This window comes from Caenorhabditis remanei, chromosome IV (genome assembly GCF_010183535.1).
Source record: "Caenorhabditis remanei strain PX506 chromosome IV, whole genome shotgun sequence".
Classification (NCBI taxonomy): Eukaryota; Metazoa; Nematoda; class Chromadorea; order Rhabditida; family Rhabditidae; genus Caenorhabditis; species Caenorhabditis remanei.
In genome coordinates, this window is record NC_071331.1 from 22,721,459 (window position 1) to 22,737,681 (window position 16,223).

The 16,223-nt window shown below is 37.0% G+C and overlaps 4 protein-coding genes and 1 pseudogene across 5 annotated transcripts; 3 read left to right on the forward strand and 2 right to left on the reverse strand.

Moving 5' to 3' along the window:
- Positions 1 to 1,842: 1,842 nt before the first annotated feature.
- On the forward strand, positions 1,843 to 3,700 carry GCK72_015818 (uncharacterized protein; the record flags this gene model as incomplete). The annotated part of the gene is made up of 3 exons (XM_003096306.2): positions 1,843 to 2,147; positions 2,678 to 3,259; positions 3,559 to 3,700. The coding sequence occupies 3 exons, from the start codon at positions 1,843 to 1,845 to the stop codon at positions 3,698 to 3,700; spliced, it is 1,029 nt and encodes a 342-aa protein (XP_003096354.2).
- A 177-nt stretch (positions 3,701 to 3,877) lies between these two features.
- GCK72_015819 (uncharacterized protein) lies at positions 3,878 to 4,174 on the forward strand (the record flags this gene model as incomplete). The annotated part of the gene is made up of 2 exons (XM_053731150.1): positions 3,878 to 3,980; positions 4,029 to 4,174. 2 exons carry the CDS (start codon positions 3,878 to 3,880, stop codon positions 4,172 to 4,174), a joined length of 249 nt encoding a protein of 82 aa, XP_053585922.1.
- A 516-nt stretch (positions 4,175 to 4,690) lies between these two features.
- Positions 4,691 to 11,294, forward strand: GCK72_015820 (annotated as a pseudogene). Its single transcript has 3 exons — positions 4,691 to 4,884; positions 10,171 to 10,370; positions 11,155 to 11,294. Coding segments are annotated over exons 1-3 (534 nt in total).
- On the reverse strand, positions 7,522 to 8,937 carry GCK72_015821 (uncharacterized protein; the record flags this gene model as incomplete). Its single annotated transcript, XM_053731151.1, has 2 exons — positions 7,522 to 7,701; positions 8,866 to 8,937. 2 exons carry the CDS (start codon positions 8,935 to 8,937, stop codon positions 7,522 to 7,524), a joined length of 252 nt encoding a protein of 83 aa, XP_053585923.1.
- On the reverse strand, positions 10,179 to 16,223 carry GCK72_015822 (uncharacterized protein; the record flags this gene model as incomplete). The annotated part of the gene is made up of 7 exons (XM_053731152.1): positions 10,179 to 10,510; positions 11,011 to 11,268; positions 11,845 to 11,929; positions 12,512 to 12,770; positions 13,546 to 13,860; positions 14,800 to 15,017; positions 16,152 to 16,223. 7 exons carry the CDS (start codon positions 16,221 to 16,223, stop codon positions 10,179 to 10,181), a joined length of 1,539 nt encoding a protein of 512 aa, XP_053585924.1.

Consider the following 16,223-nt stretch of genomic DNA (forward strand, 5'->3'; position numbering starts at 1 on the left):
TTGAATTTCGGAACTTTGGTGTTGAAAAGAACCGTCTGGTCATTTGAACACACAGACAGACAAAAAACACAAAAATGGCGAACTTAGGACATCCGGACATCCAGATCTGACTTTTTCAAGGTTTTCACTGAAAACTTAGATTTTTTCTACTCAAAATCGACGTATAGAAGTTTCCGGACATAAAAAATCCGAAATTTCACAAAATTTCACTCTAGAAACGTGTAAAAATCGAGTTTCTAGCATAAAATCCACTTGACCCAGTGGTTAAGGTAGACAGTACCCCACTGCACCGGGAGTGACCAGGGTTCGATCCCCACCTGGGGTCGAATGTTTTTTGTTTTTTGAATTTTGACTGGATTTGGACATTGGGATGTCTGGACACACAGACATACAAAAATTGGACATCGGGACACACAGACAGACCGGTTTTGAGGCAAAAACTGATTTTGTTGGGTTTTCGGTGTAAAAATGGGTTTTTTTGGCTGAAAATTGACTAGTAGAGGTTTCCGGACATGAAAAATCCAAAAATTCTCAAAATTTTAATCCAGAAACGTGTAAAAATCGAGTTCCTAGCACAAAATCCACTTGACCCTGTGGCTAAGGTAGACAGTACTCTACTGCACCGGGAGTGACCAGGGTTCGATCCCCACCTGGGGCAAAATGTTTTTTGTTTTTTGAATTTTAACTGGATTTGGACATATGGGTGTCTGGACACACAGACAGACAAAAATTGGACATCGGGACACACAGACAGACCGGTTTTGAGGCAAAAACTGATTTTGTTGGGTTTTTGGTGTGAAAATGGGTATTTTAAGCTAAAAATTGTGTTTAGAGGATTCAAAACATAAAAACACTAACCAATTTGCCAAATTTAAATAAAAAACCTTAAGAAATCAATATTTTCGCTGAAAAAAATTTTGAAAAAAAAAGTTTTGTCACCAAAGTTTTTTATCCTTTTTTCGGGTCATGTGGGTACATATCTCAAGTATTTTGTTGTTTCCTTATCCCTAAATTTTTCTTTCCGTTTGTTATTTCTTGAGTGAGGTGAGGGGAGGCGAAATGACAACACAAACAGCGGGAGGAGGAAATGAGCGGGAGGATAAATTATGTATGTTTGGTGGTGTTGTTGTGGTAAACAGGGGACAAAACGGGTACAAAGTACAATTTAAAAATGAAAAAAAGTCAATTTGGGGACTTTTATGAAAGAAATAAAAAACTTCGAAAAAAAAATTTTGAAAAATTTTTTTGAAATTTTTTCTAATTGAGCTTAAAATTTTCAGCCTTACTTCTACCACAGTTTTTACCAAAATATTCATATCCAGCTCGTTCTCAGCTTTCAGAAAAGTACCCACAAGCCCCGGTTCTGACAACTTTGGGTCTCGACGCGAAGACTACAGTAACCCAAATTTAAAGGCGCATGTACCTGAAAAAGCTCAAAATCGCTCAGAACCATGGCTTGTGGGTACTTTTCTGAAAGGTCTCGATGAGACAAATCTAAATATCACGTTTTTGTAAAATTTTGAAGCAATTTTCTTTATTCGACATCTAGAAACCAAGTAAAAAAGTAGAAAAATTAGGAGAAATAAGAATGGAAATGACATTATAAACAAAAAAATCAATACAGGGACACCGTCCGGACCATAGGTGGTGTGGGAAGGTCTACTTCCCACAGGCAGAGTGTCTCATTGCGCGCGCATAGTTTTTCGCGGTGAGACCCAAAATTTATGAGGGAAAATATTTATTGATTCTTCTCTCAATCAACTTTCCACCAGTGTTCGATCTCAAGAATTTTCTTCCCGTTTTTCTCTAAAATTGTATTTTTTTAAATACTTTTTTTCCAGAATGCCTCCATTCAAATTCTACAAACTACCGTACTTGGCCCAATATCTAGTCCTACAACTAATGACACCTGCAGAAGTGTTTTATCTGACTTCTCTCTCCGTCTCCATCAAAAATATGACAAAACGGATGAGATGGTGCGAACAGTCGCCACGTGTCTATCTTTCACACTGTTTTACCTTTGAATCAGATGAGTTTTATTGGAAAGTTTTTGTTGGAAACAAAAAAATGCCTGTCTTGGCATACCAGGTATTTTCTGATGAAGTGGAGCATCCGAAACAGGAGGATACCGGAAAAATGAAGCTTTAGTGAGTTTTTTTGGTCGTTTTTGAATTCAGCTCGTCGAGAGCTTTCAGAAAAGTACCCACAAGCCCAGGTTCTGACAACTTTGGGTCCCACCACGAAAACTACAGTAACCCGCCGTAAATCGTGTCGAGATCCAAATCTCTCCAAACCATGGCTTGTAGGTACTTTTCTGAAAGTTCTTGGCAAGCTGAATACGAATATCGAACAAAAATTTAGAAATTTTCGGGTCTCACCCCGAAAATCAACAAGTTTTGGGTTTTTGCCAGTTTTCGTGGCGGGACCTAATTTTTATGCAAAAATTTTGTCATATTCAGATTCAGCTTGTCAAGAGCTTTCAGAAAAGTACCCACAAGCCTAGGTTTAGAGCGATTTGTGTCTCGACGCGAAAACTACAGTAACCCGCCGTAAATCGTGTCGAGACCCGAATTGCTCAGAATATAGGCTTGTGGGTACTTTTCTGAAAGCTCTCAACGAGGTGAATCTGAATATGCTATTTTAATCGATCAAAATCATTACTAAACTATTTTTTCAGCTACAAACCATCCGCCAGCCCAGAATTCCCGTTTTACTATATGTGCAAGTCTTCGGATGTCGACAAGTTTTGGGAGAAAATTCAAAAAAGTCTTGAGGAACTATTTCAAACCAACAAAATCGAAGTATCCGGGACTTTGACTGAGATTCCGAAATCGATAACCTTTGCGGATTATCGATTAGACTGCTTCCGTCCGGAGGCTGAAAATTTGGAACAATTTCTAGAAAGTTTAGACGGAAAAAAGTCGCCGAATTCGATAGTTATGCGAAGAATATACGGAACTCTACGCGAAAATTCTAGAATTTCGAAAATCGATTACGTCTTCCTACGTGATGACGGGTACTGTAGATCGGATTTTTTCGGAAATTTTCGTGGGAAAAACTTGTTCATGGTGAGATTAAGAGGCGGAAATCAGGCTTTTGTCAGACTTATCAAAAAATGGCTGAATGGAGAGAGAAATAATTTGGAATCAGTCATTATTAGTCATGGATCAAGATTCGACTCGCATGAGGTGCTCAATGAATTCAATTGGCTACCGTATTCGGAGGAGAGACGCTCGAAAGTGTATACTCCAAGTGTTGAGTGAGTAAATCCACTAAAATTTGCAAAAAATCCCAAAAAACTGGGTTTTCTAGACCCGAAAAATCATGAAAGTCACAAAAATCCACTTTATAAACTCAAAAAACCCTTCAAACCCTGCTTTTCCGTCAAAAACCCGCATGTCCCCAGCGACGGTAGACACCACCACCACTACACGAAACCGACCAGGGTTCGATCCCCACTGCGGATCAAAATGTTTTTTGTTTTTTGTTTTTCAAAGATACATTGACATCGGAATGTTCGGGCACACAGATTACTCAAAAATCTTCGAAAAATTGCAGGTCTAACTTTGAAATCCCGCTGGAGACGTATGACCACTCTGACGGTGTCGATATCATTCGGGAATCTGATGGACTATTGGCCAGTATCAAGATTAGTCGGACTGAATTCACATTTTTTGTTTGGAAGAATCGATTTCCTTGATTTATTAACTGATGTTTGAACGGTTTGAGATTGTTCTTTTGATTTTTGGTATTCGTTATCTCCCTTTCATGTGATGTGCTAATGAAGTCATTCAATATGATAATTATTCCATGTGAGTTCATTAACATAAGGGAATAAAAGGGGATCCAAAGTCATCAGTATCATCATACATCCAATATGAACTACCTTCTATTCTTTTTATTGGTTACTGTGGCTATCCTCTCTCAAGGTTGTGAAGATCACTGTAAATGCCCAGATCTCCTCGATAAACTTGCTAATGGTACTGAAAATTAATAAGTTTCGTCAGCAATCAAGATATTTATTTCAGATAGAGACTACGTTTTGTATACTAAAGAAGCGGGATGTGTCAGAAATATCACTTGTAAGACTGCAGTCACGACCTGGGTGACTTTTCGCTTCAACGAAACAGAAAGAAGAAACAGAATCATCCCAATATTTTGGGATGATTTGTGAGAATAATGAATGGTATATCACCAAGTACCCGCACGGAATTTTTTATGTAACCACTACGGGAGAGGATATAGTAATTGGAACCAACGGAGAACTTGACGGGAAAAAAACAAAAATTTTGCTATTTGATTGGTAAGTATTATATCGAAAGGTTGACAATCAAATATTGTTTTACAGCGAACTTCCATCAAACTAAGTATTTTGTGATCAAATGGGAAACCCTGCTGAAAAGTGAATAAATGTTCACATACAACTAAATTGGTTTAATACGTTAATAAAGTTTTTACTTTTCAATCATGTTCTTCTATCGATTTTGTTTTCCTGACGGTATATTAGCACGATAAGCGTTTTACAACCGCGCTCTACCGAAACCGTAGAACATTGTGTTCGAAATTGAGAGACTCAGAGGAAAAGAGACATTTTTCAATGGCATTTCGATGGAGCGCAGTTGAAAGAACTGTGTAGAGCTAATACTGCAGATTCTACTTTTTCGGAAATTTTCATGGTAAAAACTTGCTTATGGTAAGATTAGGAGGCGGAAATCAGGCTTTCGTCAGTCTCATCAAAAAATGGTTGGCTGGAGAGAGAAATAATTTGGAATCAGTCATTATCAGTCATGGATTGAGATTCGAGTCGGATGAGGTGCTCAAGGAATTCAATTGGCTACCGTATTTGGAGGAGAGACGCGCGAAAGTGTATAATCCAAGTGTTGAGTGAGTAAATACACTGAAACTATGGAAAAATCTCAAAAACCATTTATCTAACTCTAGAAAAAATTAAAATCCGGGTTTTTTGAGCATTTTTTCACAATTGATGAAAAACTGAGATTTTCGAGCACGAATATGTTTTTAGACCCGAAAAATCATGAATATCACGAAAATTTACCCTAGAAACCCAAAAAAATCACCCAAAACCATGTTTTCCGTCAAAACCCGCATGTCCCCAGTGAAGGTAGACACCACCACCACTGCACGAAACCGACCAGGGTTCGATCCCTACCTGGGGTCAAACATTTTTTGTTTTTCATGAGATTTGGACACTCGGATGTCTGGACACACAAACAGACAAAATAAGCATTCTGGAAAAAAATATTCAAAAAATAACGATTTTAATGGAAAAAAAATGGGAAAAAAAAGAAAAATTGCAGTTTTCAGTTTCCTGCTCTGAAAATAGCATATTCTTGTTCAGCTCGCCGAGAGCTTTCAGAAAAGTACCCACATGCCTAGATTTTGAAAAAATTGGGTCTCGACACGATTTACGCGAAATTACGGGTTACTGTAGTTTTCGTGGTGAGACCCAATTTTTCCAAACCCAGGCTTGTGGGTACTTTTTTGAAAGCTCTTGACAAGCTGAATCTGAATATGACAAAATCTTCGCATAAAAACAAGGGCCCGCCACGAAAACTGGAAAAACACTTTCTTTTCCGATTTCCGCGGTGAGACTCAAAATTTCTAAATTTTTGTTTGATATTCATAATCAGCTCGTCAAGAGCTTTTAGAAAAGTACCCACAAGCCTATATTCCGAGTGAATTGGGTCCCGCCACGAAAACTACAGTAACCCGGCGTAAATCGTGTCGAGACCCGAATTGCTCAGAATATAGGCTTGCGGGTACTTTTCTGAAAGCTCTCGTTCTCCCGAATCTAAAAATGAGAATAAAAACGAAAAATATTGCATTTTTATTTCATAAAACAAAAACGTGGGTAAAAATGAGAATAACAAGTGAAATCCTATTGAATTATATATCTGTAATGAGAAAATGGGGCGTGGCTTCAGATGGAATATCACATTTGAACGAGAAAATTAAGAAAATTGCAGGGAATCGGTTGAGTTTTAGGGAAATTTTCAGATCGATTTAATCGATTTTTGGGTCAAAAAATGAGGAAAAAGTGGGAAAAATTGGAGTTTTGAGGTAGAAAAATGGGATTTTAGGGGTATTTTCAGGTCAATTATATCATTTTCAGCTCAAAAACTAGAAAAAATGACGATTCTTACACAAAAAAGGGGTCAAAAATGGGGATTTAATGGGGATTTCGAGGGTTTTGGGGCCAAAAATGTACGATTTTGGGGGTATTTTCAGATGGATTTGATCGATTTTCAGCTAAAAATAGGGAGAGAATGACGATTTTGGGGGCTGTAGGGTCAAAAAATGAGGGAAAAGTAGGAAAAATTGGAGTTTTGAGGTTGAAGATATGATTTTAGGGTCAAAAATGGGATTTTGGGGCGTTTTAGGGAGTTTTGGGGGATGAAATTACGATTTTAGGGTCAAAAAAAGGGATTTTAGCCTAAAACTTTTAGGGCCAAAAATCATAATTTTAGGGGTATTTTCAGCAAAAATATGGAGAAAATGACGATTTTGGGGGTAATTGGGTCAAAAAACACGACTTGAGGGTCAAAAAATGACGTTTTGGGAGGTTTTAGAGGGGTTTTGAGGTCAAGAATACTGAACGCTCGCCTTCGAGGAATCTTTGCACCTTATTTCTGGAAATTTGGAACGTTTTTAGAGGTTTTGAGCAAAAATTTGAGGATTTTTCGACTCAAAACGCCTGAAAATCGGCTGAAAACAGCTGAAAACGTGAATTTTTGATAATTTTTGCATAGAAAAAACCGCAAAATGCATGTTTTCCTGTCTGAAAATGAGATTTTTGACTGGAAAACGCTGAAAAAAACGGGTTTTTTCGGGTAATTCAGTCAAAAATCGATCATTTCTATCTGAAATCCGTACTTATTCAGCTTTTTCATTATGTTTGGACTAAATTTCAGCGATTTTTCACTAAAAAATACTATTTCAGTGATTTCAACCAAAAAATACTAATTTTCAGCCATTTTCAGAGTTTTCAAGCCGAAAAATAGCTTGAGTTTGTCTGGGGCGCCTGTGACGCGTTTTAAACCGAAAATTTCGGATTTTCAGCGATTTTCAGTTAGAAATTCGCAAGTTTTCCGATTTTTCGTCATTTTGAGCAATTTTCCGTCAATTTTCAGTGAATTTCCACCATTTTTCGGGCTGAAAACTCACAATTTTACAAAATTTTGAGATTTTTAGTCTCCTATGTCTGAAATTGCAACTTTTGAACAGAAATCGGCCGAAAACAAGGCAAAATCATCGAAAATCGGCTGAAAATATCTGAAAACGTGGACTTTAGATATCGAAATCGTCTGGGGCGCCTTTGACGCGTTTTGGGTATTTTCAGACGGAAATTTTCGGATTTTCGTCTATTTTCAGTTAGAAATTTGCTATTTTGACAGTTTTTTCGGCTATTTTTCATCAATTTTTACAAAATTTATGTCATTTTGAGCGATTTTGAGCGATTTTGAGCCAATTTTTCGCCAAAAACACGACGCTTCTTTCCATTTACCTATCAATTCTGGTAACTGCTTCGACATTCGCGGCGGCTGCCTCTTTCCTATATTCTCCGTGCGTTTTATCTTTAAATCTGAGGAAACAAACGAGAGATTCGAGTGAATAGTTGGCAACCGTCCGAGTGATGGAAGGGTACGCGTTGTCTCCAAATGCTATATATTTGACGCCGTCCTGCAAGAAAAATTGAGAATTTTTGAGCAAAAATGGCAATTTTTGGCGATTTTTCGTGAAAAAATCAAAATTTTCGGTGATTTTTGACTGGAAATCATCAAAAAATAGCCAAAATTGTGGTGAAAAATCAATTTTTCGAGTCAAAAATGTTTGAAAATTCATATTTTTCAGTAAAATCATTTGAATATTGTGATTTTTTGAGATTTAGGGGTAAAGAATGGGGAAAACCAAAATTATCACTTTTTGTGTGAAAAATGGCAATTTTTGGCAATTTTTTCGTGAAAAATCGATCGAAAACTACGGAAAGTTGAGTTTTTATTGGATTTTTGATTAAAAAAATGCCATTTTTCGGTGGTTTTTTAAGAAAATCGATGAGAAACTCCGAGAAACTGAACTTTTTAGCCCAAAAATGAAAATTTTAGTGATTATGGCTAAAAAACGACTGAAATTCGACAATTGAGTCTGAAAAGAGCTGAATTTCACTCTTTTTCACCCAAAAACCGGCTGAAAATGTACAAATTTTAGAGATTTTGAGTCAAAAATGAAATTTTTCAAAAAACTGTCAAAAATATCTGAATTTTAAGAATTTTCAGCACTGAAACATAAAAATTCAACAGATTTTCATCTTTTTTTACAAAAAACCGTTTTTAAAAACCTCGAAAACCAATGGTTTTGGCTTAAAATCTGAAAATTCCGGTTTTCACAAAAATTTTTGTCAAAATATCCGAATTTTCAGGGTTTTTAAGTAGCGAAACAGCATGAATCAGTTGATTTGCAGCATTTTGATACAAAAAAAAAGTCGAAAAACACTGAAAATCGAAGTAAATTTGAGCATTTTCCGTAAAAATTCAAATTTTTTCGAAAAAATCGATATTTCACCGATTTTACTCAGTTTTTCAGAAATTTCACTGATTTCTATCAATTTCTTGCTAATTTCTCTAATTTTCCGACATTTTTAGAGCAAAATTTCATTGAAAATGACCCCAAATCGATTTTTTTTCGAAAAAATCGATTTTTCACCGATTTTTCTCGATTTCCTCCAAATTTTCACTGATTCCTATCAATTTCTTGCCAATTCCTCTAATTTTCCATCATTTCCGCCTCAAAAACCCATCGAAAACCACCCGAAACATCTGAAATCAATATTTTCTCATGAAAACTCACCACAGTTTCCTCCGTAATCGGATATTCTTCTGGTTTTTGGACGTGCATTAGCAGCGCCTCTGTGGGATCCATTTTCCGCTGAAAAAATGCAAAAAAATGCACAAAATTACAAGAAAATCGGTGAAAAATGATGGAAAATGAGTGAAAAATGAGACGCGACGTCTGGCGTCTCGCACTCTCTCATGCGTGCAAATAGAGCGCACTTGCATCAGACATTGGAAAAAGGTTTTGCTGAAATTGAAAAGGTTGTCGGCGACTAGAAAAACATAATATTTGAAGACTAAAAGTGATATAAATGAAATTAGGGGATTTTTAGCTATAATTTGATATAAAAAACATACATTAACAGGGAAAAATTGCTAAAAACTCAAAACTTGTTGATTTTCGCGGTGAGACCCAAAATTGCTAAATTTTTCTTTGATATTCGTATTCAGCTCATCAAGAGCTTTCAGAAAAGTACCCACAAGCCATGGTTCCAACCACTTTGGGTCCCACCACGAAATCTACAGTAACCCTGCGTAAATCGTGTCGAGACCCAAAATCGTCAGAACCATGGCTTGTGGGTACTTTTCTGAAAGCTCTAGCTCTCACGAATCTGAAAATAAGCTTAAAATTGATAAAATAGTGAAAGTGTATTCATAAAACGAATAATGAGTGTAAAAACAAGTGAAATCATATTGAATTATATATCAGAAATAAAATGAAATGAAAAGAGGGGCGTGGCTTCAGGAGAGGATCAGATTTGAAAGAGAAAATTGTCTGAAAATTGCAGAAAATCATAGAATAACGTGATTTTTGGTGATTTTTGACTGAAAATCATCAAAAAATCAATTTTTCGAGTCAAAAATGTGGGAAAATGCATATTTTTACAGTAAAAATGGTGGAAAATGCGATTTTTGGGTCAAAAATGAGGAAAAAGTGGGGAAAAATTGGAGTTTTGAGGTAGAAAAATGGGATTTTAGGGGTATTTTCAGGTCAATTATATCATTTTCAGCTCAAAAACTACTGAAAATGACGATTCTTACACAAAAAAGGGGTCAAATATGGGGTTTTAGGGGTATTTTCAGATGGTTTTGATCGAATTTCAGCAAAAAATATGGAGAGAATCACGATTTTGGGGGTAATTTGATCAAAAAATACGATTTGAGGGTCAAAAAATGAGGAAAAAGTGGGAAAAATTGGAGTTTTGAGGTAGAAAATACGATTCTGGGGTCAAAAAATGGGGTTTTGGAGGGTTTCAGGGGGTAATTGGGTCAAAAATCATCATTTTTGGGGGTATTTTCAGGTGTAAATGATCGATTTCAGCATCCAAATCAGAGTCCAAGACGTTGATTCAAATGTGGTTTATTCTTTCGAACGGCTTGCTCAATGTGTTCCCAAACTTGTGAGAATCGTGCCTTATCCATATGTCTCTTCGTTGCGGATATCGGAATCTTCTGACAATTCCATTGCATCACTTGATTCACCGGTTTGTCCGAATCAAAATGGAAATGGAATGCGGGAATGTGGGTGAAGATGTCCGTCGGATTTCCATTCCATTTCCATCCTTTGAATTGCCAAGCCACGCCCATTACGAATACTCCGATCACTCGATCCCAATCTTCTGGTGCCAGCTTCTCCGCATTGTCAATGATTCTAATGTTGTCTGAAACATATTGAGAAAATTTCAGACCAATTTTCAGATGAAAATCGAGTTTTTTTCGCGAAAAATGAGGTTTTGACAGAAAAATTGGAAGAATTTGAAGTTTTTGGAGTTCAAAATGAGCAGAAAATCAGTTTTGAAGCCGAAAATTTGAAGTTTGATATATTCGCGTCACGCGTCTCAGGCGCGCCAGATGGACGAATTTGGAGTCAAAAATGAGATTTTTGAACGAAAAATCGTCAAAAATGGCTCTAAATACTCCAATTCGAGCTCAAAAATGAGTTTTTACGGCTGAAAAATAGGTTTTGAAGTAAAAATATCAAATTTTGAGCCTAAAATCTTCGAAAATGGCTCAAAATTCTCCGTTTTTTCTTGATTTTTCAAGATTTTCCGCTCCAAAACCCACATTTTGCTCATTTTCTCTGAAAATATCGATTTCTGATCTCAAAATTCTCAGTTTTTTCTCAATTTTCTCTCTAAAAACTTGCATAATAATCACTAACAAGTCTGTCCATTCTTCTGTCTCTGAATGACCAAATCCGTCGGTTTCTTATTCGATTCTTTCCGTTTCTGATCGACAGATACGTATCCTAATCCCTGAAGAATATCCTTTGCATTATACATATTAATCATCGTATTCATCGCAGAAGGTACAATTATTATTGGCGATCGGGATGTTCTCTTGGCTCCGCCCATCGCTCCAGATGACGATGGCTTCTGGACAACTGATGGAAGAATCGGTGGTGGACGCATTTCTGGCTCTGAAATTAGATGGAAATTTGACTGAAAATCAAAAAAAATGACGAATTTTGAGAAATTTCTCACAAAAAATGGCGCATTTTCAGCAATTTTTCACGAAAATGGCACATTTTGATCAACTTTGCACAAAAGATCCGGCAAAATGTTCCATTTTCACCCCAAGATTCGATCAAAACCAAGACTGGCGCGCCTGTAACGCGTTTCTAGCCGAAATGGAGAGTCTGGCGCACCTTTGACGCATTTTAGCTGAAAATTATCAGAATCCGGCGAAAATCGGAATCTGGCGCACCGTTGACGCGATTTTCAGCTGATTTTGAGTCTGTTTTCAGTCAAAATTGGCTCAAATAACCGAGTCTGGCGCGCCTGGGACGCTTTCCAGAATTTAGTCAACTGGCGTGCCTGTGGCGCGTTTTTGGGCCGTTTTTGGACAAAAATTCTACATCTGGCCCATCTTAGACGCGTTTTTTCCTTAAAATGAGTCAATTTTGAATGTTTAAAGTGGAATTTCCTGTCGAAAATCGCCAATTTCAGCTGTCTGGCGTGCCTCTGACGCGCATTTTCAGCACGGAAACTCTTACTGTGTCCTCCAGAATGTCCTTGTTTGAGTGTACTCAAATTACTTCCGATGAACGATCCCTCCGTTTGGATTTCTTTCGTTTTCTCCTGAAATAATGAGAATGAATTATTGGAATATGGCTGGGGCGTCGTCGGCGCGTTTTTCGGTAAAAATTTGGGAATTTTAGAATCTGGCGCGCCTGTGACGCGTTTTTTGATCACTTTCAATGATGTTGGTCTGATTTATCGCGTTTTTCAGTTGTTTCCAGCCTATTTTCAGCCGATTCTGGGGCGTCGTCGGCGCGTTTTCTGGGGGGTGTTTTCGGGCGAAAATTAGGCGATGATAGAGGGGCTGGCGCGCCTTTGACGCTTTTAGACAAAAATTCTCGATTTTTCGGTGATTTTCAGCCAATTTTCAGTCATTTCGATGATTTCGAGCTGATTTTTGACCGATTTTCAGTCATTGTTAGCCGATTTTTAGCCGATTTTGGCCGATTCTGACGCGTCAGTGACGCTTTTTGCTGATTTTAGACAAGAATTCTGGATTTTCGGCTATTTTCAGCCGGTTTTCAGCCAATTTTCAGTCATTTTCGATAATTTTTGGCTGATTTTTCGCGTTTTTGACTCATTTTCAGCAGATATTCAGCCGATTTTCTCCATTTTTTCTCCATTTTCAGCCATTTTACTTACATGAGCGAAAGCCTCCTGTGCATAACGAGAATATCCGGATCTCTGTTGTCCATCCAATCCGGACCGTCCTCCGATTGTCGCCGCCGCATGCACCGCCGCCACTTTCTCCTTCTTCTCATTGAGATCCCATTGACGTTGGGCGGCTGAGATGATTTCGAGAACATTCGACAGATCTCTCACTCCCAACATCACATTCTCACGTGTTCGATGGATTCGACACTTTGGAAGAGACGCTGATGTCAGTGTTGATAGTGATTCACTGCAAATTGAAGAGATTTTGGTGGGAAATGACGATTTTTGAGCCAAAAATTCAAATTTTTGATAGATTTCAAGTCGAATTTCGAGATTTTCAACCAAAAAATGACTAATTTCGATCATTTTTGGTAGTATGGGACCTATTTTCAGCGTTTTTTGACTGAAAATTGATCATTGTATGGCAATTTTGAGGCGAAATTCGGGATTTTATGTTTTCAAGCTGAATTTCCAACAATTTTGATCTTTTTCCTCAATTTTATAACTATTTGGTTCAAAAATCACCATTTTTGATCGATTTCAAGTCAAATTTCAAGATTTTCAACTGAAAAATCACTATTTTCAATCATTTTCAGCTGGAATTTCAGCATTTTCGCACTAAAACGTTTCTAGCGCGTCTCTGACGCTTTCAGATCAATTCAGATCAGATTTTGGCCATTTTCAGCAAGTTTTTTAGCCTGGCGCGCCTGTTACGCGTTTTTGGTCACTTTCAATGATGTTGGGCTGATTTTTACCGATTTTTGCCGATTCTGGGGCGTCGTCGGCGCGTTTTCTGAGGGAGTTTTGGGCTGGCGCACCTGTGACGCATTTTGGGAATTTTCAGGCAAAAGTTAGCCGATTTTCAGCAGTTTTTTGAGACGAAACGTTGTCTGGCGTGCCTGTGACGCTTTTTCAGTCATTTTCGACGGTTTTGGGCTGATTTTTCACATTTTCCAGTCGTTTTCAGCCGATTTTTGCGAATTCTGGGGCGTCGTCGGCGCGTTTTCATTGCCTAAACTCACTCGATATTGACGATTCCCTTTTCCAAATTTTTCTGTCGTTTTCGTCTCATTTCGGCGATTCGATCCTTCGTCAGACTATCATTTAATGCTCGAATCTCAACTTCTTTCTTCTGAGGAATAGGCCCCGCCCCCTCGTCCTCCATCTGTATGTCATTCGGATGTCCGGATGTCGTCGGGACGTCGAGTTTCAGACGTTTCGCATCCGGTTCTCCTTGATTCAGAAGTTGTTTCAGAGATCGAGGTTGTTCTTGTTGGAAACCATCGGGTTTCGGGAATACTGAAGCTTCGCCTTCCAGGAATTTTGTCACTTTATTTCTGAAAAAATAAAGAAAATTTGAGATTTTTCGGCCAAAAATAGCGATTTTGAGCAAAAATTTGAGGGTTTTTGGCTCAAAATTACTGAAAATCGGCTAAAAACGTGGATTTTGGACAATTTTTACAAAATCTGTGTCATTTTCAGCAATTTTTAGCCAATTTTCAGTGAATTTCCACCAATTTTTGGTCTTTTTAATGCCTGAAACAGAGTTTTTTGGACGGAAAAAGTGATTTTCCGGCTCAAAATAACTGAAAATCGGATGAAAATGTGGATTGTGGATGGTTTAGAGTAGAAAAGTGCGAAAAAATCATATTTTTCTGTCTGAAAATCTCGATTTTCAGTCATTTTCAGAGTTCTTGAGCATTAAAATCGTAATTTTTGGTGTAAAAAAGATCATTTTGATTCAAAAAACGGATTTTCGGGTCAAAAATCACATTTTCCCAAAAGAAAAGCCGAAAAAGTGAGATTTTTGAGGCAAAATCTACTATTTTTGACTGAAACACGCTGAAATTTAAGATTCTGGCGCGCCTGTGACGCGTTTTGTGTATTTTCAGCCCAAAATTTTGGGATTTTTAGCCATTTTCAGTCAGAAATTTACAATTTTTGTCATTTTCCAGCAATTTCGACGGAATTTATGTCATTTTAACCGATTTTGAGCGATTTTGAGCAATTTTTACCGATTTTCAGCCAATTTTTGGCTGAGAAAACTAAACTTTCGGTCAGACTATATATGCTGTCTGGGGCGCCTGTGACGTGTTTAGGGCATTTCAGACCGAAAATTTCGGAATTTTCAGCCGTTTTCCGTCATAAATTTGCAATTTTTGTCATTTTCCAGCAATTTTGACGGAATGTATGCCATTTTGAGCGATTTTGAGCGATTTTTAATGAATTTCAGCCATTTTTTCGCTGAAAAAAACGCAATTTCCCGTCTTCCTTACTTATCAATTCTGGTGACTGCTTTGACATCTGCGGCGGCCGCCTCTTTCACATATTCTCCGTGCTTCTTCTCATAGTCATCGTGTTTCTCCTTGAATCTGAGGAAACAAACGAGAGATTCGAGTGAATAATACTCTTTCTCTTTTCCATATACTTTCGCAATCGTCCGAGCGGTGGAATGGTACGCGTTGTCTCCAAATGCTATATATTTGACGCCGTCCTGCAAAAAATTGGGATTTTTGTGTGAAAAATGACAATTTTTGGCGATTTTTCGTTAAAAAATCAAGATTTTCGGTGATTTTTGACTGAAATCATCAAAAAATAGCCAATATTGTGGTGAAAAATCAAATTTTCGAGTCAAAAATGTTTGAAAATTCATATTTTCTCAGTAAAATCAGTTGAAACTTGTGATTTTTTGAGATTTAGGGGTAAAGAATGGGGAAACCAAAATTGACACTTTTTGTGTGAAAAATGACAATTTTTTTTTCGAAAACTGCAGAAAACCGAGTTTTTATTGAATTTTTGACTGAAAAATGCCATTTTTCGGCGGTTTTTCGAGAAAATCGAAATTATAGGAAATCGAGGTTTTTAGTCCAAAAATGAAAATTTTGGTGATTATGGCTAAGAATGACTGATTAAGGGTAAAAACAGCTAAATTTCACTCTTTTTCAGCCAAAAACAGCCTGAAAATGTACAAATTTTAGAGATTTTGAGTCAAAAATGAAATTTTTTAGAAAAATGTCAAAACTATCTGAATTTTAAGGATTTTCAGCACTGAAACATGAAAATTCAACAAATTTTCAGCTTTTTATCACAAAATGTTGCTGTAAAAACCTCGAAAATCAATGGTTTTGGCTTAAAATCTGAAACTTTTGATTTTCACAAAAATTCTGTCAAAAATATCCGAATTTTTAGGATTTGAAGAGCGAAACAGCACGAACCAGCTGATTTGCAGCATTTTGATACAAAAAATTGTCGAGAAACACTGAAAATCGATGGAAATTTCAGCATTTTTCGGAAAAATTCAATTTTTTCGAAAAAAAAAAAATCAATTTTTCACCGATTTTTCTCAGTTTTTTCAAAATTTTCACTAATTTCCATCGATTTCTTGCTAATTTTTCTAATTTTCCGACATTTCTAGAGGAAAATTTCATCGAAAACGACCAATATCGAATTTTTTCGAAAAAATCGATTTTTTCACCGATTTTTCTCGATTTTTTCAAAATGTTCTCTAATCTATATCATTTTATATCGATTTCTTGCTAATTTTTCCAATTTTCCATCATTTCCACCTCAAAAATCCATCGAAAACCACCCGAAAAACCTGAAATCGATATTTTTCATGAAAACTCACCACAGTTTCCTCCGTAATCGGGTATTCTTCTGGTTTTTGGACGTGCATTAGCAGCGCCTCTGAGGGATCCAT